This window comes from Stegastes partitus, unplaced genomic scaffold (assembly GCF_000690725.1).
Source record: "Stegastes partitus isolate 25-593 unplaced genomic scaffold, Stegastes_partitus-1.0.2 Scaffold22, whole genome shotgun sequence".
Lineage (NCBI taxonomy): Eukaryota > Metazoa > Chordata > Actinopteri > Pomacentridae > Stegastes > Stegastes partitus.
In genome coordinates this window covers 973809-1000576 of record NW_007577753.1, presented here as the reverse complement: position 1 = coordinate 1000576, position 26768 = coordinate 973809, and the positions used below count along the sequence as shown (strand labels likewise).

The following is a 26768-nucleotide window of genomic DNA, read 5'->3' as shown; positions in this document are numbered from 1 at the left end:
CTCCAACCCACTGCAGACAGGAAGATACTCTGTCATAGTAGTGCTCTGTTTAAAAGCAAAGGTAGGGCAGCTCTAGAGTCGACGTGCTGATCAGAGGCTGTCGGAAACTTCTGTGCATTCTGTCATTTTGCATAAGAGCACCACGGGGGCGTGAAAACTAAACGTTTGGAATCAGTCTTTTTTATTCTGGGAGCTGTTGTACAACATTGTACAACAATACTGTGCTCAGACAAAACAGAAAGCATTTTTTTCTTATTTTGCACAAATTGGCTGCTGACTAACAATTTAGCCCAAACAACCAGTATAGACGTAGGAGTGCTGCTCTGTGTGTGTGTTGACTGATCGATGTCAGGATTCATCAGGAACTACACTTCTATCTGTTATTACCTTTCATTTCCGTTCCCCCTTTTGTCTGTGCTTGGATAACCAAAAAAAAAATTGCTAAATTTGATATATTTTCAAGCCACATTGATGGACTGATTTGTGTCTAATTGCACCTTTCCGCTGACTTCCTATTGTGTTGCAACTCAGCTTGTTTTCTTTCTGAACACACCTTTAGGGTTTCATTTATGCTTTCACATCAAATCTATTTTTGTTCCCACAACAGTAACAAAGCTATTTACTTTTGTGTCTTCAGTTCTGTTGGTTGTGCACACAAAGTATTAATAGGTCAGATGGGTATAACACGAGCAGCCTGCCAACCACAGAGAAAGCAAACCTTCAAGTTAGTGAAAGTGGAAGAACAGAAAAGACAAATTATTGCAGAAACTCTCGATTCTAAGCATCCATCACAGTTTACAGACCAACTCTCTAGTTCAACATGGATCCACAGGGCTTGTGTGCACGATTGTTAGCAGTTTGTTAACTTTTGAGCTAAATGAAGTGGTAGCTTATCTAGAGTAAACCACGAGGCTCCCCGGAGACGTTGGCAGCTCAGAGGCTCTGTCAGTTATTCTGGTGAGTACAGTGTTATCATGATACAACAGTTGGCGTGAGCAACAAAAACGAAGCCCATCTGCTAGTAAACCACAGACTTCCTTTAAATGTGTAATGTTTGGCCTGAATAGCTCAAAAGTTTTCCTCTCTCCTTGAGGTTAAAAAGCAAGCTCAAGTAAGTGCCTAGGTCACATTTTTGTGCAGTTAAGAGAAAACGGGCTCTTAAGCAGAACATCGCTCATAGAAACTCCTGGATTTGCTCCAGGTTTTAAACAAGAATGAGTAATGTTATTGTCAATTTGGCCCGTTCACAGGCCAGTAAAACCCATCTTCACAACCAACACTGAATTATTCTCACACATGATTCAGCAGATTTTTCTACCTCATTTGAGTTGTTATATGGCTCCTAATAGCTTGAGTTTAAAAGTCTCTCACCTCCTGAATTTTAGTTTATGTATCAACTAGCAGAGCACGTAACCATCAAGGTGTAAGTGCTGAGGATGTGACCTAGAAGTTTTTTAAAGTAGTGTTTTCACAGTATGACCTAATTGTGTTTAAGCTATGAAATAAAAATATTAACCTGAAGCGAAATATTACTTTGAAAGGTTAAGCTTGAATTAAATATTGTCACAAATTAGAGTTTATGTTCACCTTCCAGTTTGATGCAGAAACGGAGCCAGATGATGATGAAAAGAGTAAATGTCACCCTGCTTCCTTTTGCACTTGGCAGAGCAGATGTTGAAATGTCAGTATGTTCCTGCTCAAATTAACAGAAATAGCTGCCGCAGTAGCAGATTCATTTGACCCTGATTTACTGAATAAATGGTACGAGGTTAGATTTGGAATACAGTCAAGGAGCTTGAATGTTTAAATTTCGCGCTGCTATTGCATGAAAAACGAAGCGCACGTGTGGTGCCGATGCTACGTGACAAAATCTTGACACAGGAAACACTAAATGACATTTAATCGAGCAAGAAATTCTCAAGAAAAACTGTAGAAAAAAAAAAGCTAATTTTAATATAAAAAACAATACATCTACCAAATGTTCTGCGATTGACAACTTTCTGTGTGAAAATCTGTAAAATCAGAGCAAAGATGCACAAAAAGAAGCCCCCACAAACAACCCTCTTTTTGTCTAAAACAGTGAAGACCTCGGGTTATAGGCCAGTTATTCACCACACAGGAAGTCATTTTGGGTTACAGCAGTGGGCTGCCTGACTCTTACGCTCAGAGTCGATGCAACCCAAGTGTTTCTGTGAGTATATGGGGAGGAAGAAGAACTGCAGACGCTTTCTTTGTGGAACCAAGTACAAACCGACAACACAGAGATTGCTGAACGTCCATTGATGCAGGTGTGCTTACCGTTGGTGTCTTCAGAAACGGTAGGAAACCTTGTATTTGTTCCAAACTTTCAAATTCTGTAACTGTCAGTGTGTAAAAGCTACGGCACACGAGAAAAGTCGATAAGTTTGTCTGTAGTAAAACTAGATTAAATTGTATGAATAGTTTGGAAAGTAGAGGTATGAAAGCCAAGATTTTCTGTTTAAGATAAAATTCAAGATCAAGCCTCAAGTCGCCCTGAATTCGAATGTACAGTCATTCATTTTATATGGACCGGATGCAGGAGAATTAAGTTGCACGTAGTGCTAATTATACACACATTAAAATACCATGTGTTCACTTTAAGTAATAGTTTAATCACAGCCATAATACATCTAGTAAAGGCAAAGCGCTGTGCACTTAACCACAAGTAACCAACTTACATCCATAAACACAACATTAAAACACGCTGATCATACATCCTGCTCATGCTTTAAAAAATCTAGTTAATTTAATAAAAGATGCATAAAGTCTAAAGAAATTTTTCTGGTTTAAAAAAAAAAAATCGATTTATAGCCGCAAAACAAAGTAGCAGAGGACATTAACACATAAATGTCCGCGTCAACACCAACAAGAATATTTTCAACAATCCTGATATCTACAGTGTATCCTGGTTGAGCCCTGTTGGCAGCATTTCTCTCCTCAGACTGAGCCCTTTCTCGCTCTCTGCAGTTGATACTTTCTTGATGCCCGTAGCAAAGCCAGGTCACAAATCCCTAAGTGGTCTGGGAGTTTGAGTTGCCACAAATCCTCTGCACCCAATTTCCATGGGGCAGAAGTTTATTTTCCAGACTAACTGCTCAACCCCAGATGCATGTATCTAATCTTTCTTTTCATACATCTCATCCCTCCCCACTTCCCATGGCCCAGTAAGCTCTGCAAAGTAGTCAGACAGCTCCGCTGAGTGTTGGACCACAGTGCCAAATCCAATACTGAGTTCGTCTCTTCCCTTTGGGACTGTGAGCCGGTAGCCTGTAATGCCTGCTGGCATTTTCTCAATCCCTGTGACTTGCTAAATGTCCCAACTTCTATTTTGGTTAGGTTTCCTTCCTGCTTCCTGTTTTGTTTCCCTTCACAGCCAAATGGATTCAAAGATCAAAACCTGTCAATCAAAGACTTGTAGATTAGTCCAGACTCTGTTGATTTTTCCTCTTTGTGCCTTTTTACCTGGAAACCCAATTTAAAACTCACTCAATGTTTTTAAATGTTCTAAAGTTACGCAAATGGAAAAAATGCGACAAAGACCCATGTCTCACTGCAGAAAGCTAATGTGAAGTGGTCCTCTTTTTGCCCTTCAGTTGCTTCATTTGTGTCAGACATGATTTCTGTTCATTTGATCTGGCTACGACAAGTCTGCCACTTTATCTGCAGTCTAATCCTCCTGATTATTTACTAAAAAAAAAAAAAAAAGAAAAGAAAACTAAACTAAAACTTTGGGAACATTGTATTTATTGGACTTTTACTGTGAGAACAGTGTGCAGCATGTAGTGCCTCAAAAAGCATGTGTTGCTATAGACAACAGAAACATTAAGAAAAAAGCTGTTTTGCTGAGTACTGTAATTTCCGGACTATAAGCCGCTACTTTTTTCACATGCTTTGAACACTTAAACAATGATGCGGCTAATTTATGGATTTTTGCAATTTTTACGAATTTGCCTCGAGACGAAATTGACATTGAATGCAACTACGAAAGAGAGACTGAGGAAGTGTGTGACGAAGTAATTCTGAGGTGGAGGAACAGGATAGCAATCAATGGGTTTTCCTGGTAGGCTACTTTATTTTTTATTTGTTTAACCAGCTATGTTACAGGCACTGTTCAGAAAAAAGCATTTACGGTACGTATTTGTGTATGTTACCGGTACGTATTTAATTCAAAGTTTTTTAAAAAAATCTTTCTGTGTAAATATCTCATGTTACAACGTGGACACCTGCGGCTTATAGACAAGTGCAGCATATATATATATGTTAAAAACTGTTGTTGCTCGATGTTGGCATTTTTAAAAGACTTAAGTCGCTGAATGGTGAGGCTTTGTGCTTTAAAATGGTGTGCAGTCAAATTTGAATCAGAATATTACTAGGGCACTGCTACTGCTAGGGTACTGATTGCACCTTGTTTTTAAGCAATATTCTGTGTTATATGTTCCCTGTTGGCCTCATTATTAACCAGCACAACATTATTTTTTTATTATATGCTGATGACACTTGACTGTACATATCAGAAAAAATAAAATAAATCTTATTAAATGATCACTCTTTGTGTCACTATTTAGCTGATGTTTGAGAAACTGTGACCCTATTCAGGGATCAGTAGATTCTGTGTATCTACTGATCCATGAAGACAGACTGTCCTTCTATCTGACAAGGTTTGGACCGTTTTTAGACGTTTCTTGCGGCTTAGGAATTTCATAGGTCGTGTTGAGAGGTGCGTGTCTTTAACAAAAAACTAAACTTCATTCTAATTTACTTTTTGAAAAAAATTATCCCTCCGAAAAGTAAGACTGTGATGTGGCAGGAATGGCTTCCAGTTAAAAAAAAAAACAAAACAATTGAGCTACAGTTGAATTTTGAGTAATTTAAGTTTCAGATAACTACAGTTTATTTGCGACTATTCGGGGTATCTTTAATTCCCTTCAATTTAAGATAGCTACATTGGCCTTTTGAAATATCTTTGATTATATGTAAAAATGTAATTTGATGTAGATATCTTGAACGAGAATTCTGCCTCGTCAAAATGTATTTACCGATACTGTGAATTACAGTTTTGACTGTAAGCAAACTGACATTGCAGATCTATAATAATGTAGAAACTATGGCAAGTGGCTTGCTTTTCAAACACATTTGTACTTCAACACATTTTTGGCACTGCACTATATGTGACAAGCTATTTTAACACCTTGTCAGAGCAGCCTGCCAGTTAATTTCAACCACAACTTTTGAATGAACAAAGCTTTTGTTCTCCACAAACTTTCTATTGCATGGCAACAATATCCACCACAGCAGGGGCTACTACTGCTGCTACCAATGCCTCAAATACTTTGCTTTACTATTATCCTGACTTGTCAAAACTGAATTACAGATAGCCGTAACTATTGCTTTGAATAATCAGAATAAATTATAGGTACCTGGAATTAGTGTTCTTGTACTTCTCAGATTTAAATTTTGTTTATAAATGTAGTTTTCACCCACTGTTCGGTGAGGTCTAGGCACCAAAACTACGTGATTAGATTTAGGAAAATATCATGATTTGGTTGACACTATTAACAACTACATGTTAGAAGATTGGTTAGGTTTAAGCAAAAACAACGACACAGTTAAGGTTAGGAAAAAAGGATAATTTGGGTTTAAATAAAACCCTTTTACACGTGTTTGAAGCTCTGTGCAACCAGTGTGATGAGTCCTGTCTAGTGTATGATTAGTTGACTGATCAATAGTGACAGTAAATGGAATAAATGGAAAAGATATGTTAATTTGAAACATATTTGTGACTGATCGCAAGCAAACATAAACCAATAGAAAATACATTTTCTTCAAAATGTAACTGAGTATGTCTCGTTGTGTAGGAACTTCATTTTTGGGAGACAAAGCCGCTTAAAACATTGATAAGTGCCTGGAGCAGCTCCACATTGTCGACTACCTGCCATGTTCATTCCTCAGACTATAACCAATGTCTGGTTTTATGGAAGTTTGACAGCCTGACTTGACAATGATGTATGCACAGGCTGGACCGGTGTCTAATGTGAATGACAGTGATGCAGGTTTGAGCAGTGTCCAGCCGTCTGATATTAATGGATCCAATGTGGGTTGAACACATGACACGAGACTTGCTGCTGTCCGAACAGCATCCTGTGACCACAAGCAGAGAAGAGTCATAAAGCCAGTGACCTGATTCAGTAATTTAAGTTATACATCTCTCTGACGTTTGGTTACTTTAGCCAGCAAAAGCAGCTGTTTATAGCAGACAAAGTAAGACTGTAAAATGGCAAAACCACCGAGTTTCCTGATCTGACCAACGATGTGTTATATCCGCCTTCAAAAGTTACCCAATCTCACGTTAAGCCCTGAATTATGAATAAATCTGCATATAAACTCATATTTATTTAAAAAGATTGAAATCAGCACCACAAAAGACAAGCCATTTATTCCAACTTTGGTGATGTTCTTCACCACTAGCAGAGTAGAACTGATGTAACACTTAATTATTTGTTTTTAAGGTTGTCGAATGCAAGTATATTAATTAGTTGTTCAACCGAAAGCTGGATTGCGAGTCAAGCAAAGGAGAACGGCAGCAGGTACACGTAATGCATACAGGATTTTCTTTTGTTGTTGTTATAGGGTTTACCTAAATTCAGATTTTACTAAGAAGCAGTTCTTCTTAATATAGAGACCTAAATGTAATCGCATTAGAATGACTGACTAATCCTGGAGGCTCAGTGGGATGTAGTAAAGGTTAAACGCACGTTTTTTTTTCATTCATATGTTTCTACAACATCAGGCTGTGTGTTTGAAGCCAGGTGCTTATGCTAAAAATACAATAATGTGTTCAATATTTAAAATATGTATATATCTATATATTAAAAACAAATTGAGATACTTTTTTTTTTGCTGATGGCTAAAATAAAATTATGCAGACCACAAAGAAACAGAGTGAGAATACAGCAGGAGGACACAAACAGCTCTGTCTTGTTGGACATAAAGATCTCGTTCTCCTGCATGTGTTACTCTCAGATAGAAAAGTCCAAGGACAAACTGTATTGGAAGGCCACATTCTTTCACAGAACACCAAACTAATGATGTTTTTCATTTTTGTTTCGCCCCCTCGTTAGCTGCAGAGAGAGGGAACAGCCATGAGTCTGCTGTGATAATGGTGAGTTATGGCGCTCGTATCCACAGCGTTTCCCCGCTGGTTCCACATGAATGTTCCCGCGGGAAACTTTGGGAGTCTGCAGCCCCCTGTGTAATTACCTTTTAGCACAGAAATGAGTCAAGAGTGAGATTCTGCTCTGTCATTGTTAGTGCACGGTGAAAACGGCACAGAGCAGACGAGAAATCTTCTCTGAGTTTTTACGGTAATTTGCTGTTGTTTTTGGTTGCATTAATATTCATTCTGAAATCAAATTGTGAAATATTAAACTTCATCTTACTAATGTATACAGTAATCATCTCTTAAATTCATATCAACTGATTATGTTGGTAAATGTTCATGTCTATTTGAAGGAGCGTTACAGTCACTGTTACTGACCTGAGTTCAGTGTATTTGTCTAAGCTGCTACCACGGACGAAGACATTTCTTCTACATCTGTGATTTGAGGCCGTAAAAGGTCCTTCTTAGACAGTTTTAATATATATATATATTTTTTTTTTTTTTTTACTGTAAACAATGAGATGCTGAGATAATGTACACTTTATGCATAATTTGTTTTGTCAGGTATTAGCTTAAGGTCAGATTTATTGTCCAAAATCAAATGTCTGTTTTTTTTGTTTGTTTGTTTGTTTTTTCAGTCCACTTAATTCTTAGTAAAAGGAGCGACTATACTGACCTAAACTCGGGTTTTAAACCAGTCTTTAATATCTATTAGTAAGATACAAGAATTATTCCCTACAGCCATGTTAAATGGCAGCTGCCCAGGCTTTAGTCAAATTTTTGAGTTTGAGTTAATTGATCTGTCAGAAAGTACAAAAATTCAACAAAGTGCCAAACAACAAAAATATGTAACAAAACTAAACTAAAAGAAAAAAAAGCTACATAACTCAAAATTGTTGGTTTTTTTTTTGTGAGATTGATGATTTCACAATTATGTTTTTGACTAGTTAGAGCTGATTAAAACAGATATTGAAAATCATTTTCAGGCAATTAAATTTCAGTGAGGCAACGTAATCTTTGCTCAGCTTTAGAGGGTTTGTTGTACAATTTTGTCTAATCGTGTTTTGCAGGAAAAAATGTTTTAAAAATCCCCCATAACTTCCTCTGAATGATAAATAGTGCTTTAGTTACAAATGGAAATAACAGATAATTCCTCACATACACAGCCAAGCATATGGCTAAACTACACTCTCAGGATGCAGGATATTTCCCTCCTGGGGTGCAGCATTCAGGTTGGGTGCTGCGTACAGGGCCGAGTAACTCCATGGCACCTGCTGGAAAACAAACGTCAATCTGGACATTCCTCCTCATTACAATCAAGCCAGTTCTGTTGTGGAGCACACAGCTTTTAAACTGAATGAGAGAAGCTGGTTTGATTGGGCATGATTAAAGCACCCACTGATAAGGTATTCATCCTAAGAGCGCCCATTTTTTCCAGCAATGCCACAGGTGCACAAAAACTCCACAAATAGTCACAATACACTGTGCGTCATATGCTTCCAATTCAGTGATAAATGCTTGCTATTTAACACGGTGTCAATTACTGTTACTTTTTTCCGAGGCTGACTATAAATATATGTGTTTCATGGCGTCCGTGAATGTAACGTGTGAAGTTTGAAAAAGGAAATCTGTGCGAGACATGAAAAACTTTATGTCGCAACACCCAAAAATAGCTTCCTGTACTTACCAGCGCTGTACATGCATGTAGAATCTAACACTACCTGTACGCTCAGAATGTATGACTACATATTGGCTGATGTAAAAGCAAGAAGAAGCAGGGCTGATAAGTACAGGGTTTACTGATTCCCTTGTTTATTGTACATATAGTATAAAGGAGCTGCAATTTTGTCTTCACAGAATCGCAGCAGGGCAGAGACGAGCAGAACTCAAAGATGTGGTAACTACAACAACGTAGTGGAGCCCGAGTACGACGTGGTGGACGACCACGAGGGAGTGCACAGGGTGCACATATTTCCTGCCAGGCCGATAAATGATGAGAGAGAGTATGCAGGTAGAGAAAAAAAACAAAAAACTATGACAAACATTTTTCATTCGCTCATGTAGTCTCTCAGTCTTATTTCATTGACTGCTTAGGGTATTTAGACTTTTAGTACCTAGTATTAAAGTCTAACTTCATTTTTAAATGATTAAATTAGTGAAAAATACATTTAGAACTGACTGTAAAAAAAAAGGACATACCTCGAAAATGCTCTTTATTTTGTATGTGCAAATCAACAGAGGTTTAGTTTTAGCCCTCAGTGGGCTGAGACTTGTGAGTAATTCTGTCCATCTGTAGGAGTGGTTGTCCTCTGATGCACGTAAACCCACCTCTTCTAATTCTCATTATTTCCTAAATGCATAGAAATAAATTACATAAAATTAATAGGTTCTTAAGCAGACTGCAGTTCCCTACATACAAAACCATAAGACTTAACTGTTAAGTCCCAAACTTGTCCAAACTTCAACTTAAAGTAGTGTTTGCACTTGAGCTGACACAATGAGGCTGAATATGTTTCACTTTCCTACACAGAAAAGCTCCAGTGAATATAATTAGAACGAAACTGAATGAAGTGCAGGCAAAAAAACAGCTCCACCACAAACTGTGGTGAGAATGAAAGCAGCATGGATCTGAGAGGGAGCTCATGCTGATTGAGCATGATCTGCCAGTGGGTCTCCAGGGCCATCTGTTGGCTGAGTCAGACTGCGGGAGATTACAATTATCCAGGAGCCGAAGGGGAAGAGAGGGAAGCATGTAGTGTGAACAGACTCCCTTTACTCTACTGCATGAATGTGGCCCACAGCCAGGGGCCTCACAGCTGCATGTCTACAACTTTATACTGAATGTGGGTTTTAAATTTGTTCACACTTGGAGTATTCTCCCTTCTAATCAATACAGTCTGCTGCTGCGGTGCACTACTGGGACTGGCATCGACCGAGTTACAAGAATGATACAAACTCAAAGAGTGTTTAAAGTGTCAACTAACAGTGGAACTATTGTCATTACTGTCACTGATGAAAGTGTGGCGATCACAGTTTCTTTTGCTTTCAAGACAGGGATCTTCCAAGGTCATCATCTGCTCAGAGCCTTTCATCACTCGCCACTGTAAGGTTTCTTTTTTGTTGTTCTTTAATGAATGTACCATTTCAACCGAACCACTGTGCTGCTTGTACTCTATTCTTCACTCTGCTCTCCAATCGATCAGGTTAATTCTGACATCCTTCCCAGACGTCCACTCAGAGAAACCTCACATACTACAGGTAAACGTGACGTTTGATTATTGTGGTGAAGGCTTGTGAAAGTAGTAGCGGGAGAAATTCAAGTCAAGATCAAATGTGTAGCATTCAAAAATAATACTAATAATAATAATAACATGCTAAATCCATAAGCACACAGCTTCTTTTCATTCAATAGACTCAGAGGCATTGCTGCTACAGAGTTACTTGACCTGGTATACGGGTGCAGATATGAGCTGCTGGTAGCGAACTTGAGAAAGATATTAATGAGTCAGTTCTGTGACTATATGACTTTTCTCTATTTGTCTATAGGCTGCTGCTCAGCAGAAGTTACGTAAGGTCACCAGGATTATTCTAGAGTTGACATTAATGCCTGTGTAGAACATGAAAGGATTGCTCATAGCGCTGAAACACTGAATTATCATCCACCTTTTCAGAGATTCTAGTCTTTTAGCCCAGTGATTTACAGCACATTTAGGAGAAGGTTTAATTTTAGAAACAGAAAGCCTGAAAGGGCCGATTGGAAGGGCCGTTCCTTTGAACAGTCATGCCACATCACGCCTGCCTTGAGCTGCTGCAGTGGAAAGTCCCCTTATGATCAACCCAGTGCACGCTGTGAGGGCAAACATTTCAGTTAGCAACTCACTGGTGCACATAGTCAAGCAACTACCAGTTAAAGACACTGTTTTTTTTTTTTTTAAGTTGTTGTTAAAGATCAAAGAAGAATTAAAAGAGAAGTTAATATTGAATATAAGATTTGTTAGGTAGCAATCCTTAGATTGGAATCTGGGCAGGTATAGAAGCATTTTTAACTGCTCGCTGTCTGCTGTCACACAATACTCTGTGTGTAGCAATATCAGTCAATACCCAAATAATTGATCATATAGATTCAGCACAGTTCTTGCAGGTCATGTGCTTATATTGCTGCCACAGTAACAGACACATGATACAGACTGTGATAATAGCTGCTATATTTGACCCTGAAACACAGAACGATGACCTAATTGATCCTGAAGTGATTAAATACATGTGCACTGGCCAGAGGTCATTAAGCCTCATAGGAGACATTGTCATGGTGCTCCTTTACGACCTAAACCCCTACAGTGATTTCTTCTTGCAAAAACAAAAGTGTCCACCTCCTCAGGTCACTTAGAGGATCCACCTGGTGGTGCGATCAGGTACTACAACTAATCGCCGATACTTTAAATGTGTCAAATGGTATCGGATATCAGCAGATACTTAATATTAAATTACTCAGATTGGATCAGGAGCAAAAAAAAAAAAAAACTCGATCAGGCCATCCTTAATTATTGGCATCACAGTTCCTGAGATCAGCAGCCTTGGGAACCAATCATTCAAAACTGCACTTTGCTGTCAATAAACGATTGCTTTCTATCTTTGTGTTCTCAGGGCCTGCTATCAATAGAAACTCGAAGCCTGGCAGACAAAGGACCAAATTAGGTAACACAACTGAATAACTGAAAACACTTTGTCTTTCTGTGGTTAAAATAGCATCCCACATATTCTCATGTTGAATTTCCAGATAAGAAGTTGCCCCCTGTGCCACACCAGGTAAGACACCAGTGCCACACACCGCTTGGTGTATTGATGACTTTCTTTTGACACTATAAATTGTGATGATTGCAATTAATTTAAAATGTGATGATTTTTTTCTCCCTGTCTGATGTCACAGCACTCCCACAGGTAATTTACTATTCAAGTTATCCTAATCTGTTGGGTTTAAATGGGTTATGAATAGACTTACGGCTTGAATCTTGTTCCTCCAGGAGCCCTCCATCACCTTCAGCCTTAACCATGGAGTTGGTCAATCACTGGGCTGGAATGACTCTAAACAAACCCTGCAGGAGAGAGTGAGTGCTGTTTTACTGTTCCATTCCTTACCCCATTGTCACTGTATGCTACTGGTAGCGGGCCTTTTGTTTTCATGTGCTGTAGCTTACTGACCCTATGTGACTGTACACAACAGTTTGTATAGTGTAACAGTGGCACCATCTGCTGATCACAGTAACGGCTTGCAGCTTTTTGTAATGTAGATATGTTGCATTTATAGCTAACAATTATTTTGATAATATGACGAACTGTTAGCAGTTATACTATTTTCAATTAATTTGTTTAGACTAAAAAATATATTTTAAAAAAAACTGATAATGTCCATTATTTACCATTATTTCCTCAAGTCCAAGTTGTAATGTATTCAATTTATTTAATTATTTTTTTAACTTCAGCAGACCACAAAGGACAGCCAAGCAAGTAAGTGTGCAAATTTACTACATAATTGAACGATTTTTTGTTTCGACCATGTCTAATAATAATGCTGTTGTGATGCTGTAACCCTGAAAAACATGCCTGCTTGCAATAAGTTGCAATATGTTTTCCAAACATATAACTAATCAGTGCTTTTGGAAGTGATATTTTTATTATAATTTCCTAACTTAGGTTTTATTTGACACAAATGAACTTGACTGGAAACGAATTGGCGTTATCTTGGTATTTAATTTTGATTTTTCTTTATGCTTCCAATAGGCACAATTCAATTCATATGCCAAAGGTAAGACAAAAGTAATACAAGTAAAAGTTTAAAAAATAAAATAAATAATGAATGCATCATTTTTGAGTCACAACTTCTCGGCTGTTGTGTTCATTTTTGATGTGTTTTCAGGTCCAAATAGTCCTGAAAGTGTTTCAGCCCCCGACACCCTTCAAAGACGTTCCTGGGATTTGGAGAGTTTTAACATGGAAAGAAGGTTCGGCTTTCATTTCTAAGTCATTTCAGGACACTTATGTCATGTAACATCACATTTGATTTACATGTGCTTTTCTCCCTTTATTTAGATCACATCAAAGTCTAGGTAAGTGTGTTAGAGATCATCATCATCATTATACAGCTACTAATTATTAATTACAGCTACAGTTGAAACCAGACATTTACATACCCTGTATAAAGTGACATATCACCTTTTTTTTCTCACCGTCTGACATTAAATGTGACTCAACTTTTCCTGTTTTAGGTCAGTTAGGATTACCAAAATTATTTCTATTTGCTAAATGCCAGAATAATGAGAGAGATTATTTATTTATTTTTTATGTTTTATTACTTTCTTCACAGTCAGAAGTTTACATACATTTCCTTCGTATTTGGTAGTGTTGCCTTCAAACTGCTTCTCACAATAGTTTGATGAATTATGGTCCACTCCTCCTGACAGAACTGGTGGAACTGAGTCTGGTTTGTTGGACACCTTGCTCCACACACCTTTTCAGCTCTGCCCACAAATTTTCTACAGGACTGAGATCAGAGCTTTATGATGGCCACTCCAAAACATTGACTTTGTTGTCCTGAAGCCACTTTGTAACTAATTTGGCGGTATACTTAGGGTCATTGTCCATTTGGAAAACCCATTTGCACCCAAACTTTAGCTTCCTGGCTGATGTCTTGAGATGTTGCTTCTATATTTCCACATAATCTTCTTTTCTCATGCGTTGTGAGTCGGTCTGCTGTCTGTGGCCAGTGAAGGTCAAGCAGCCTCGCCCAGCTTTCAGTCAAAAAATCTCTTCTAAATCAGCTATTGGTGTCATCAGAAGTTCTCAAGGAAAAAGTCTTCAAACAGATCTCGGAGTCTGAGGTGAAGAATGATTATTCAGTACAGAGGTTGCAAGAAGAAACATGAGCAAATCCTGAGATTTAACTGACTAACAAATGTATTACAACTTCTGAGATACTTTTACGATTTCTCAAATTCTCCCCCGTCTCCTGTGAAAACACAACCCATTATTTTTCATAATGACCACTCAAAACATCTCTGCCAGCATTATGTTTGAATTCATTCACATCTGACGGGGTGTGATCTAGTCATGGCACCGTGTCGATTACCACCCCCCTTTCTAAAAAATGCTATCACTGGCCTTGCGCCTGTCTCAAACAATACTTTGTTCACCCACAAAGGACCACGCCCATCCCTCCCAGAGCACGTACGCCACTGTTGCTCGCTCTGCACCTGCACCCATTCTTGTGCCAACTTCTTCAAATTTCGCTGAGGTTTGCGGTTTAACTTGCCAGGTCACGATGACCCACAAGCACACATAAAAGCCTCACACAAACTTGCAGGCCCAAGTTTTTCAGACAAGAGCACACAGGCCTCCCACATGCCCTTTCAGGCTCTAGTGTCAGACAATCTTTCTCTGTTCTACTTGCTGTATTTTGTACGTTTTTATGGGTTGTGTTTTACGCAGGCTTGCACACGATTAATCCACCTTATACACAAGTCTAATTTAATCATAATTTTTTCCAGTTTTTCATCATTTGTTCAGTTTAAAATCCCACCACAAATGCTTCCATCTATGTTGTGAAGTGCACCAGTCCCTCCTGCAGCAAAACTCCCCCAAAACATGATGCTGCCACCCCCGTGCTTCACAGTTGGGATGGTGTTCTCAGGTTTGCAAGCTTCCCCCATTTTCCTACAAATGTAACGATGGTCATTATGGCCAAACAGTTTAATTTTAGTTTCATCAGACCACAGGACATGTCTCCAGTGACTAATGTCTTTGTCCCTGTGAGCATTTGCAAACTGTAACCTGTTTTTTTCATGTTGCTTTTGGTGTAATGTCTTCTTCCTCTCTGAGTATCCTTTCAGCCCATGTCGGTACAGGACTCGTTTTACTGTGGATAATGACTCTCTGACCAGCTTCAGCAGCATCTTCACAAGGTCTTTTGCTTTCTGAGGTTGATACGCACATTTTTTACCGAAACACTTCATCTCTGGGACACAGAACCTGTCTCCTTCCTGAGCGGGATGATGATTGGACATTCCCATGGTGCTTATACTTGTGTATAACTGCTTGAACAGATGAACGTGGAACCTTATGCATCTGGAAATTGTACCCAAGGATGAACCAGACTTGTGGAGGTCCACAATTGTCTTCCTGATAGCTTGGCTGATTTCTTTAGATTTTCCCACGTTGTCACGAAAGGAAGCAGTTTGTTTGAGGTGTGCCTTAAAATACATCCACAGGTTTTCCTCCAACTAACTCAAATGGTGTCAATTAACCTATCAAAAGCTTCCAAAGTCATAACATCATCATCATCATCTGGGCTTTCCTAAACAGTTTACAGGGCTCGTAATCTTAGTGTATGTAAACCCCTGACTTTGAAGAAAGTAGTAAAAAAAATCCTCTCTCTCATTATTCTGCCGTTTAGCAAATAGAAGTAATTTTGGTAATCCTGACTGACCATAAACAGGAACAGTTTAGTCTGATTTAGTGTCAGAGTGAGAAAAAAAAAAAAGGTGATATGTCTTTTTATACAGTGTATGTAAACTTCTGGTTTCAACTGTAAATCAACCTTAACATCTATTTAAAGAAAGGGTGCCATCCAAACGCCATCACCATGAGTGGCCTCAAACTAAAGAAGACTTTGACCAGCATGACTTTGTTCCAATGGAAAAGCCTCAACAGGTAACGGTGCTGCTGCACAAGCAATCAAACCCGGTCGTAAAATGAAGAATGATGTCTGTCCAGTCTCAACATGACATTAAGTGCAGTCGTAATTGTAACATCACTCATTGCTGAAATTTATTGGCAGACCTACTGTGAAGAAGACTGGTATGTTGGGGCTTGTAATCGAGCAGATGCCGAGCACGCCTTACACCTGGTGAACAAGGTATCGCACTATAAAATGAATTCAAATGTACCTACGAATGTGTAAAGCCTGTGTGGACATTTTGGAAAACACAAACATTCACTTTTGTGCTTAAGTGCAATCAAACAACTAGCGTGGCACTTTTTGAAAGACACAAAATCTACCTACCACCACCTCTCAAGAACACCAGCAAACATGCCATCGCTCATTTGTGTAACCTACAAAAACCAAAGTATTGACTGAGAGCGCACAAACTAACAAAGGTATACTTTTAAACATGTCTTGTTTTTGTCATTCCCGATATCAGGATGGAGCATTTTTGGTGCGTGACTGCTCCATCAACACCGACAGTGAACCCTTGGTACTGGTTGTGTATTATGACAAGAAGGTTTACAATGTGAAGATTCGGTTCATCGAGTGCATCAACAAGTACGCACTGGGAACAGGACAACGCTCAAATGATGTAAGTGGACAAATTCTAAAAGACAGTACAACAAGTACCGTCCCCAGCATTATATTTACTGTAACTCCTGTGTTGTTTATCCCCAGATGTTTGACTCTGTGGCAGACATCGTCAAGTTCCACTCCATATTTCCAATAATACTGGTCAGCGGGAGAAACATGCCTGGAAACAAATACCCAGAAAACTGTGTGCTGACATTTCCAGTAACGAAAAGGGATGTTGACCAGCTGCTACGATAACAAATTACATGTGCACCTTTCCACATCTTTTCAAAGAAAATGTGTTAAATCCCACATGGTTCCTCACATCCTGCTGTGTAGCTATGAAACCCAAGCATCGACTAAAGGCGTATCATCATTTTGAGTCAACTGGGAAAAAGAAAAAAAAAACACATTGTATACAACTGTGTGGTCAAAAGTGAATTTCATTCATAGCTAACAATTATTTTGGTTGGTTAACTGTAAGCAATTCAACTATTTTTAATTAACTGTTTAGACTCAAAAATGTCAAGAAAATACTAATAATGTCCATCATTATTTCTTCAAGACCAAGTTGCTGTGTAAGTTTTTTTTTTCTTTTAAGTGTATAGAATTTTTCAATACAGCCCTTTTAAGGTAATGTCCACAAAATCACTTTTTCCTTCTTTGCGCCAAAAAATCTCCACTTCAGTAGTAGATACACAAAACTTTCCAGTTTTATTCCTATCTATAGTGTTAAGGTTTACACAAAGGTTGTATAAATTCTGATTTTTGGAGTGATGAAAAGAGATATCCCAAACCCTCTCTGTAAAAACACTTGTCACTAACATTTAGTTTAGTTTAGAAAATGAAACTTAAAAGTAAAATAAACTGCAGATGGTTTTATCAAATAAAAAATATTGCACATTAGACCGTTTTAGATGCATAATACCTTATTTTCATATTTAAACATAAGTCTTGTAAGTAATTACCTGGAGAAGTTCCATGCTGATATCAGTTACTTAAAACATTTTAAAAATCTACCCTTAAATACTTTGGCCAACTAAATCAATTCTGGCTACCGAAATCAAAATGATCAGATAGACAGCATGATAATAGATTTTTTTAGGGGAACAGACTATTCTCTTTTTTTCCTTTTTTTGGCAGAAATTAGTTTTAACCTTTTGTACTTACTTTACTTTATAAGGCTAGCTAGCACATGAGCTAGCTGTCAGATGTGTTGACAAGAAATCGGATTTATGATTAAAAGAAGCTGAATTTTTCTTATGCGCTACTTACAGATATAAAATAGTGTAGACAAAGGCAGAAGTTAGACTGACTGTGAATGAATCCCATAAGTTAGCAAATTCCCATCAACAGGTTTGTTAGCTTATCTGTTAGCGAGTAGCAACTGTAATTAGTTAATTAGTTGCCGTGGATACCAACAAGCCGCCTAAGGTGCTTAAAATGTCGACCGAACAACCATCAGAGATGTGCGTAATTATAATTCACTGAAGTAACAATACCATGGTTTATAATACAAGTATTAAAATTATAATGAGTATATTAATTATTAGCCTTAATAATCCATTAAAGTGTAATCAGGCTCAGATCATCTTTGCAATCTGCTGTGACAAACAGTCGGCCTTTTCCCTTCAAGATATTTTGCCATGTTATTTGCTTGAGTCCATTTATGTTGTTATGCTGATACTGTACACAATGGTAAAGACTCTTTCATTAATATTGTTAGGAATACCTGTGCTGTTTCATTATACAGATGTCGTCATGCAGTAGGGTTTCAGATCCTCACAGTACGGACTTAGTGTGAGACAGGATTGATAATAATCTTGAAAACTTTGTGTAATGCAATTGTGCTGAATAAAAGGGAACAGGCCATCAGAAGTGTGATCATATTTACCTTGTTTTTAATAGAAAAAAGAGGAGTTACACAATTTTCATTATAAAAGCATGAGTCACAATGATATGAACACTGAGAATGTAATAAAACCAAAACACTTTTAACTGGAACATGGACTGGTTCTCACACGGATGAGTCTTGAATTAAAAACAAAGTCAAACAATCAAAACGGATTGTCAAAGAACTTTAAAGTAATGATATATAACAAAGCCTGCACAGCAGCTTTCGACACTGCAGTTCAAGGAAAGTAAAGCACGGTTGAAGTGTGGGGGCGGAAGAGGCCGTTTTCTACTGAGTATGAACACCACATTTTATATTTACAAGTATGTACACAATAAAATCTGAGCACAAACAAAGCATACATACATAATTAAAAACTGGGGGCAACCAAAACCTATAAGTATAATCATAGGTCTAGCACCTCAACCATCATGATTATAGTATAAACAAGAACACACAGGTTTCATAATGCTTCTGAAAAAAGAGAAACAGATCTGCAAAGTGTCAGGAAAGAAGACTGCTTATGTTTAAGTCTTTCAAAAAAAAAAAAAAATTACATCAGGTTTTAACTGCACAGGAAATACACAGACATTGAGTATCTTCATGGCAGGAAAGTTCTTTAAACAAAAAAACAAACCACGGTACATGGCTTTTGTCTCTATTACAGTAATGAACCAATCTGGGTTGCTTTTGTCGACTCCACTTCGATGGGGCTGGAACTGTACACCTCAAGAGAAGGCAGATAGACACAAGGAGGAAAATCCCAAAATAACTAAAAAAAAAACAGAAGTGTAAAGTCAAATAAATAAGACCAAAAATCTGTAACTATTTACACATTATAGTTTAGAGACCTAAAAAAAAAAAGACTACAAAAAATGTTGAGACAATAAAACAAAAATGCACAACACCGAGCCTTTAGCTCTGGCCTTACAGGATTAAAAACTTGCGGTGCATTCATTCACCCCTTCATCAACAAGTCCAAAACATTCAAGTTCTCACCAAAATGTCGAGCAAGGTGGGAAACTGAGACATGTTCCATAAAACCCAAGTTTAACATGTGTTTATGTACAACTGGCAAACTCTGTGGTTCATAACATATCCAAACAGGAGCACACAGTGCAGCGTATGTCCAAATCCCATTATTTACACCTTGATGGGACTTTTTCATTCATCAATTCCATTGAATTAACTCAACAGTGTGTGCTGACTTGTCATTTTTCTCCAAATGCAAGAGTTTACAAAGAGTGCCTGAATGCACCTCTACAAAACTGGTGGCAGAACGACAGATGAAAGGTTGTGATCTCCATGAAACTATGGTTTTTCAGGTCGAATTTAGAGAAGCTTTTGAAACTGGACAGACCTTTTGGACGGTTATAAGAGCTGAAATGTTGACTTTGTGGTGTCTGTACAACAAGCCATCTAAGAATACGTGATTAAATGGGGACAATGTAAAAGATGCAAAACGCTTTCTCACACGTGACGACTGGAAATGCACTTTTTTGTTGTGTTGAAATCAAACTTTTCTGTTCATCTGGACTATTACTTGATAACACCATATTTTCACTAAACGCTGCCTGTGAGTTTTGACCCACAGGAAATGACATCATACAAAAATGCCATTGCTAATCTTCCATTAACACCCATCACTTCCTGTTGTACTGCACCGGTTTCAGGCTGCAGCAAAGACATGTCAGATGAACAATCGCAATACTAGCGATGCAAGCAAAACAAATAAATAAAAAGGGATCCTTTTTTTTTTAAATAAACAGCATGCAAATAATGACTTTGACAGATCTACTGGTTTCTCAAACTTCTGAAACAGTATTTAACATCTGTGCATTACTGACAGCAATCTACATCGGCGGAAAGTTCATGTTCCATGAGTAAAAGCAGTCAAACATTGCACTTTAATATTCCGTATAATACATATAAGACAATGTTAAGTGTTTCTTAGATGTCCATTTTTTTTTTAATTCTATTCTCCCATAAAGAAAATAATTGGCTTAATATTTTATCAGTTTTAGAAGTTAACATCTTTTCACCGTAATACTACTTATTTCCCCATAAATGGACACTTCTGTGCGACACATTCATGGGAACACTCTAACAGTGCACCCCATCACCTCGTACTTTTGGCCCATCACTTTGCTCAGCCTCATTTTTAAGATTTGGCACTTTGGAACCACTTGAGAGGCTCCTGTGTCTGCAAAAGTGTCTGCTCTTGTTCCCTGCACAGAGACCCGGGGCTTTGGATGATTGAGCACCACCACCGGCTGGTACGGACCCGGACGTTTCACCAGTTGGTCCACCTTCAACGGCATCGGGTAAATCACTGTACAGTCGGTCAGACTGGCCACAGGGACGTCAGTCTTATATTTAGATATTCTAAGTTTCAGTCCCTTCTTGCTTTTTTTCCACACACCTACTTGGACCCTTTTCAGGGAGACAGTCAGGAACTTTGAGGAGATGTCATGCTCACTTTTGGCAGTCTCAGATTCCTCTACATGTGGGACAGTTTTAGACTCTTCATCTATTGAGGATTTGGATGCAGACATGTGACTGATTTGCTTAGTGTCTGTTTGTGCAGTGCTATTTTTTTCCTCCTTGACAAAGATGTGGTTATTGGTCAGTGCAGGAGGATGGTGAACGACCTTATCATGCTCTTCTACTTTTACAGACTCGCTCGTCTTCCCTGTCAATACCAAGTCACGAGTGAAGGAACCATTTTTTGTGGCGACCTGAGCATAGTGCCCTGACGTTGGAGCTGCGTTCACTTGCTCTGTGCTGTTCGTTATCTTAATGTGATCTTGAGTTTTGCTGCCAGAGCTGCTCCTTTTATCCATCACTATGCCACGCAGAGCCATTACCAGTGGCTGAATGGAACCTTGGACTTCCTCTGGCTGTTGACTCAGTGAAAACACAGAAGAGATGACGGGGAAACTCTCAGGTTCCGACACATGTCCTTCCCGTGCTATCTCATTGGGTCTCACTTCCTGAGACCAAGGCGAGATCTTTGAACTCGTGTGATTAAAGAGGACAGATGTTTTGATCGGAGGCTGACTTGCAACATTATTTTTACCGACCAAAAGTGCTTGAGGTCTCACTTGGACAGCTGGAACACTTAGAGAGGGAGAGGCCGGTTTCAAACTTTGCTGGTTCAAGGACCCTGCCTCTTTCATTGCTTTTGAAACAGTGTTGCTCTTGAGGTGGATCGCTCGAGGTTCCAGCTTCACAGCCAATGGCAGGTTTTGAGGAATGCTTTTTGTGTCACAAGCCCTCCTGAGTGGGATACTTTTTGAATGCTCTAGAATCACATTCTTTCTCTCATCCCCCATTCTCTGAGAAACACTTGTTGCCATGCTGTCTGGATGCAGTGCCGTACTCAACCGGTTGGCAATCTTGGTGGAGAGAGCGGTGAGAGCAGCTGCATTATGGCTGACAGGTGCCGTTTGTGTAACGCTGATCCCACTGTTACCTTCTCTCACAGGACTGAGGATGCTTTTGGGGACCTTGTTTGGGATGCCTGTGTTGCACTCCAGGTTGATTATTTCTGGTGATGTTCTTTTCAATACACTCTTTTCTTTGCTCAGTGGATTCGGGAGGATGTTGGAAACACTGACGGGGACAGGAGCTGGATGCTCCAAATGTACTGTCTTTGATTCACTCTGTTTTCTGTTTACTGTGCACATGCCCATACTCGTAGACCACACCATGTTCGGATGACTAAATGTGGGAGATAAGGGCTTTCCCAGTGCAGTGTTTTGAGAGGTCGCGGTCCTTGTGTCCTTTATCACAGACTCGTTTTCCTGTTGCCTAAGCCTCAGCTTTAACTCTTTTGTCCCGTTGACAGTTTTCACCTCGACAAGTTCCACCAAGCAGCCGGCAGGGATCGTTACCTCCTCGGGAAGAGAAACTGTTAGCGCTCTGTTGTGCTGAATGAGTCCATTCAAAGGGGACAAAAGTTCTGCATTACCATTAGTGGCAGTTGATGCATTCGTGTCCAGTGTTTTCGCTCTCTGTTCATCTTTTCCAAACCTGGCAGCAGGTGCAGTCGGGGTGGGTACTGTCACTCGAACGACCGGTCGAACCAATGATGGATCAGCAGCGGGCACACTTCTTAAGGCACTGGAGACAGGGATCTGTGGACTTTTTGTCATGCCAGGCTTCGCAGGTCCTTGACTGATGATTTTACTATGCAAACGGTCAATGTGCTTCACAAGGCAGAGCCTCCTCATGTAGCCCTGTCCACAGTGAGGACACGTGAACGGATACTTTGAAGTGTGCTGCTTCAGGTGCGCGGCTAATTCTGCCTCACTGAAGGAGACGTTGTTGCAGTAAAAGCAGTAAAACTTGGTCTGCATGTGCTCCAACATATGCTTCTTGAATGCTGCCGCATCTGTAGATGCAATTCCACATTTCTCACAATACATCACGTTTGAAGTCCCTAATACCCGATCCAGTGCCATATTTGAATGTCCACTGCTGACAGATGACGGCATGCTCTGATAGCTGACAGGCTTCATGGTGAGGTCTCCTGGTCATCTGGCAGCAGGTCTCACGGATTCAAAGGCTGCAGTTATACCGGTAAGTAAACATCCATGTCCAGCACTTATTCCTCAGGGAGGCAGGCTCACTGATGCAGCCGTGAGGTGACAGTTTATAGCGTCTCCCTTCCTGTGAAAGACAGAGGACAACAGTGGGATGAGTGGATGAACCTTTGCAGGACACAGTGCTGACTGGAGACGAGGCCCGCTCGGCCCCTCCCCCTCGCACACAGCCCATACATCATTTTTAACGCCTGCATCTGTTTGTTCACCATTCTACGGATAGTTAGCACACCAAACGTAACAAAGCGCTGATTAAAACTGAACCCAGTCATGCACATTTGCATTTCGGCCCTGCCGCCCCGAGCTGCCTTCGTTTGAACGCAGGGAAAAGGCCCCATCAATCCACAACAGGGGGGTCGCGGAGACGACGGCCCGCATTTCAGCTGTTTGTGTCCGCAGCAGAGGGAATTCCTGTCACGTACCTGGCTGTGGTGTTATGGAACAGCGTCCTGGTCTGCTGGGTGCTGTTTCTAGTCAATGAATTACAATGAGAATCCCGTTTTTTGGACGTGATACTGACGCTTGTCAACGCAGCCAACAGAGCCGCTCTCGGTTAGCTGCTCGTTAGCATTTACAGCTAACACAAACACTTCCGCAACTGAGACTTTCAAAACAAGAGCACCTAAAAGATAAGAGTTTCTTTTATTGCACTTCATTTGAAAAAAAAGCTTTCTCTTTTTCTGAACTACAATATCCTTGATGTATTGGTGACACTGGTAACCTGAAATCCACGCCACTGAATTGTATTGGAGGGGGCTACAGCTGTCCTCACCCAACAAGGTCCTGGCTTCAGCTGTTCTGGTGGGCTGGCCCTCTCTGTGTGGAAATTGCATGGTGTCCCTGTGCCTGCATGGCCTCTCCCTGGGCGCCAGAGTCCAAAGACATGTATGGCAGGTTAATTAATGTATAGGTGTTGCTGACTGTCTGTCTCTCACATGATGGCCTGCCCATCTGTCGAGGTGGACCTCGCCCTTCGCTCCACGTCAGCTGGGAAAGGCTCCAGCCTTTTTGCATAAAGCAGGTACAGCAGATGGACAGATGGATGAATTGTGTAGAATAAAAATAAAGGTGGAGCGATGTAGCTGAAACATGTGTTGCAGTAAAATATTTCAGTTTAGTCAATATCTATTGCAATATTCTTGATTTCCAATTTTTATATAAAGACCTGCAGAAGAAAAATTATTTAATTTGAATTTAACCACACATCAACTCACACACATGCAAATATACACACATGAATAAAAAATAAGGATAAAAGGATTTATGTTGACTTTGGGGCCTGCAGGCACAGACAAAGGTTGTAAAAGGTCCAGGCAGCTGCAGAAATCCTGCAGCGAAACCACGTGGAGATCGACAGAGTGACTTCTTATCAAAGGATACAACTGGCTGTATATGATCCAGGGAGGGAGCGGGCTTGGGGCTGGTTCATGCAGCTGAACCTACTGTTTTTGTTATGTGCTTTCTTGGGGGGGTTACATCTAATGCATGTAAGTAAAAATATTGATCGTACTATATTATAAAGAATTGATGACGTGTCTATTAATGGTGCATTTCACTATCATTCTATCTCACTGGCCAAAAGGTTGAATTCTTTGCTTTACTTATAAGACACCCATAGACATCAGTCTTTATTCCATTTAGGCATACTGTAGTCTTGCATAACCATTCTGCAGCACAAAATGGTCTGGCAGCACCTCCTTATCATATATATATGGGGGATAATATGCTGTTGTGTGTTTGTGTTGCTTTGAACCTGCCACAGTCGTTTTAGGCAGAGCAAGGCAAAGGATGCAGCAACTGTGTCCCCTAAAAACAGTGATGGGGACTGTTTTGGTGGACTATTTGCACACAGGGATGCAGGCACTGTCATTAAAATGGTTAATTCACCAGAAAGTCTAAATACAATCTAAAATTTTTGCTGCTCAAAGGTTGTTGTTGCTGTAGTGAAGTGGATTTTGAAAATTGGTAGCATGTAGATACATGAAAAAAGGAGGACAAACTTATACCTATACCTGCATCCAATGAGTCCAGACAGGTGTACTGTAAGTCACAAAACAATGCTGTGAAGCATGGTAATGTGAGGGTAGTCTGACTACCTGCTACTGTTTTCAAAATCTCCTTCACTATACGGACAACTTCTGAGCAGCAAGCCACCACAGTGAAAATTGAAAGTTTGTTGAGGATTTGGATCAGGCTGTAAGGCAGCCCTGCAAGTTTTTTGAGGAGGAGAATTTACCATTTTAATGACAGTTTTTCACCTCCCTATGTGCAAATGTTCCACCAAAACCGTCCCCCTGTTACTGTACTGCAGGAACAAGCTGCATCCTTCGTTTTGCTCCACTCAACACATTTGCCATTGGTTTAAAGCAGAGGTCAGCAAGACATGTGGCTCTTTCATACCTCTGCTGCACCTCCTTGTGCCTTTGGAAAAATAAATAATGAGCATTTAATTTAAATGTATTTTATTTTAGTTTGTTAGTTTTTAAAACGGAATTCTAAATTTGAAGATTATGATGATCTTGTAGCATTAAAATAAAACGTCTAATTAAAAAGCAACTAGTGACAAATCTAGCGACTCTTTCTGGTGTTGTTGGAGACTCTGACATGAAAACACGAATCGTTCTGTAGTTACTGTCCTCAGCGAGCAGCGGTGCTGCCGTGAGCTCCTTCCGTCCCAAAGTCTGGTCAGCAGTCCCAGCTGCAGTCAGCAGGACAACCAGACGGCATTTTTACTTTGCTGCAGGTGAATGATTTAAGTTAGGCTTTTTATTTCATAAATACGAGGAGGACTCAAATAGACCCTGAGTATTTTATTTGAAAGCAACCTTCAACCCAGCGCCTTTTTTTTCTGGAGCTCAAAATGTTTTGCATGCAGAAATAAAATTTTGTTTTCTCTGTAGCAGTTCATTGATTTCATAAATGCAACACACTGTAGCTTTTTATACATAGCATGAAAGTAAAAAATAATATATGTGACCTATCTGCGAGAAATCAGTCGCATTGCGCCTGACGGTATTTGACAGCGATATAGAGCATAACATTATTACACTCTAATGTATAAGTAACAAACCCAAAATCAATATTTTATCATGGTTTAAGGTAATTCAGACTGTACCTCGGCTATAGCCCAAGGCACAATGTGACTGATTTTGTGCAGATGGGTCACATATGCAGTGTTATCTTCATTTTAGATGTCAGAAGGGTTTTGTGTTCTGTTTTCTGTGGGAAACGGGTCCAAATGGCTCTTTGAGTGTTTAAGGTTGCTGACCCCGGTTTAAAGAAATACCAACAACCTACTACTTTTATTTTTTTTTTGTACCCATAGAAGACTGATGATAAGATGGAGCCAGACCATTCTTCAGCAAGACCAGCTATGCGAGAGTGAAGTATTATTTTGAAAGTTCTAACCGGAAATACACATTTATATTGTTGTTCTTGACAGCTGACAAACTGAACACGGTATACGTGCGATTCTTGAAAAAATGCAACGCAGGTCTCCTGTATTTGCCGGGATCACTTACGTTAGATGTGACATCTTCTACACAGACAACGTAGCGCCTCCAAACCCCTCCTTGGTCCTCCTCCACGCCTTCAGACTTCACCTCCATCATGTACCAAATGTAAACATGGCTGCATCTCTCACTAAATCACACAAGGGCTCCATTTGCGCTGATACACAGATAGTGAGAGGCTGGTTTTATGGCAGCAGCTGGTGTGAAGGGGCTCTGTTTTATTGGTGAGCTCATCCTGTGACCCGGG

General features: G+C 39.6%; 2 protein-coding genes across 4 annotated transcripts; one reads left to right on the top strand and one right to left on the bottom strand.

Annotated features, from left to right (window-relative positions):
* Nucleotides 1-2148: 2148 nt before the first annotated feature.
* On the top strand, nt 2149-18386 carry clnk (cytokine dependent hematopoietic cell linker). Of its 2 annotated transcripts, none has more exons than XM_008295207.1 (17): nt 2149-2318; nt 7140-7180; nt 9035-9188; nt 10228-10280; nt 10381-10435; nt 11822-11872; nt 11955-11983; nt 12105-12115; nt 12199-12282; nt 12661-12682; nt 12956-12980; nt 13092-13176; nt 13265-13281; nt 15786-15880; nt 16008-16085; nt 16372-16527; nt 16614-18386. In XM_008295207.1, exons 2-17 carry the CDS (start codon nt 7178-7180, stop codon nt 16764-16766), a joined length of 1071 nt encoding a protein of 356 aa, XP_008293429.1. In that variant the 5' UTR covers nt 2149-2318; nt 7140-7177; the 3' UTR covers nt 16767-18386. The 2 variants fall into 2 exon arrangements, with proteins under 2 accessions (XP_008293429.1, XP_008293421.1); XM_008295199.1 differs by having other exon boundaries at nt 2150-2318; nt 12658-12682.
* Nucleotide 18387: 1 nt separating this feature from the next.
* On the bottom strand, nt 18388-26599 carry znf518b (zinc finger protein 518B). 2 transcript variants are annotated; one of them, XM_008295187.1, is made up of 2 exons: nt 26531-26599; nt 18388-23076 (listed from the first exon to the last, which is right to left on the bottom strand). In XM_008295187.1, exon 2 carries the CDS (start codon nt 22923-22925, stop codon nt 20493-20495), a length of 2433 nt encoding a protein of 810 aa, XP_008293409.1. In that variant the 5' UTR covers nt 22926-23076; nt 26531-26599; the 3' UTR covers nt 18388-20492. The 2 variants fall into 2 exon arrangements, with proteins under 2 accessions (XP_008293409.1, XP_008293401.1); XM_008295179.1 differs by lacking the exon at nt 26531-26599 and adding an exon at nt 23432-23468.
* Between the last annotated feature and the right edge of the window lie 169 nt (nt 26600-26768).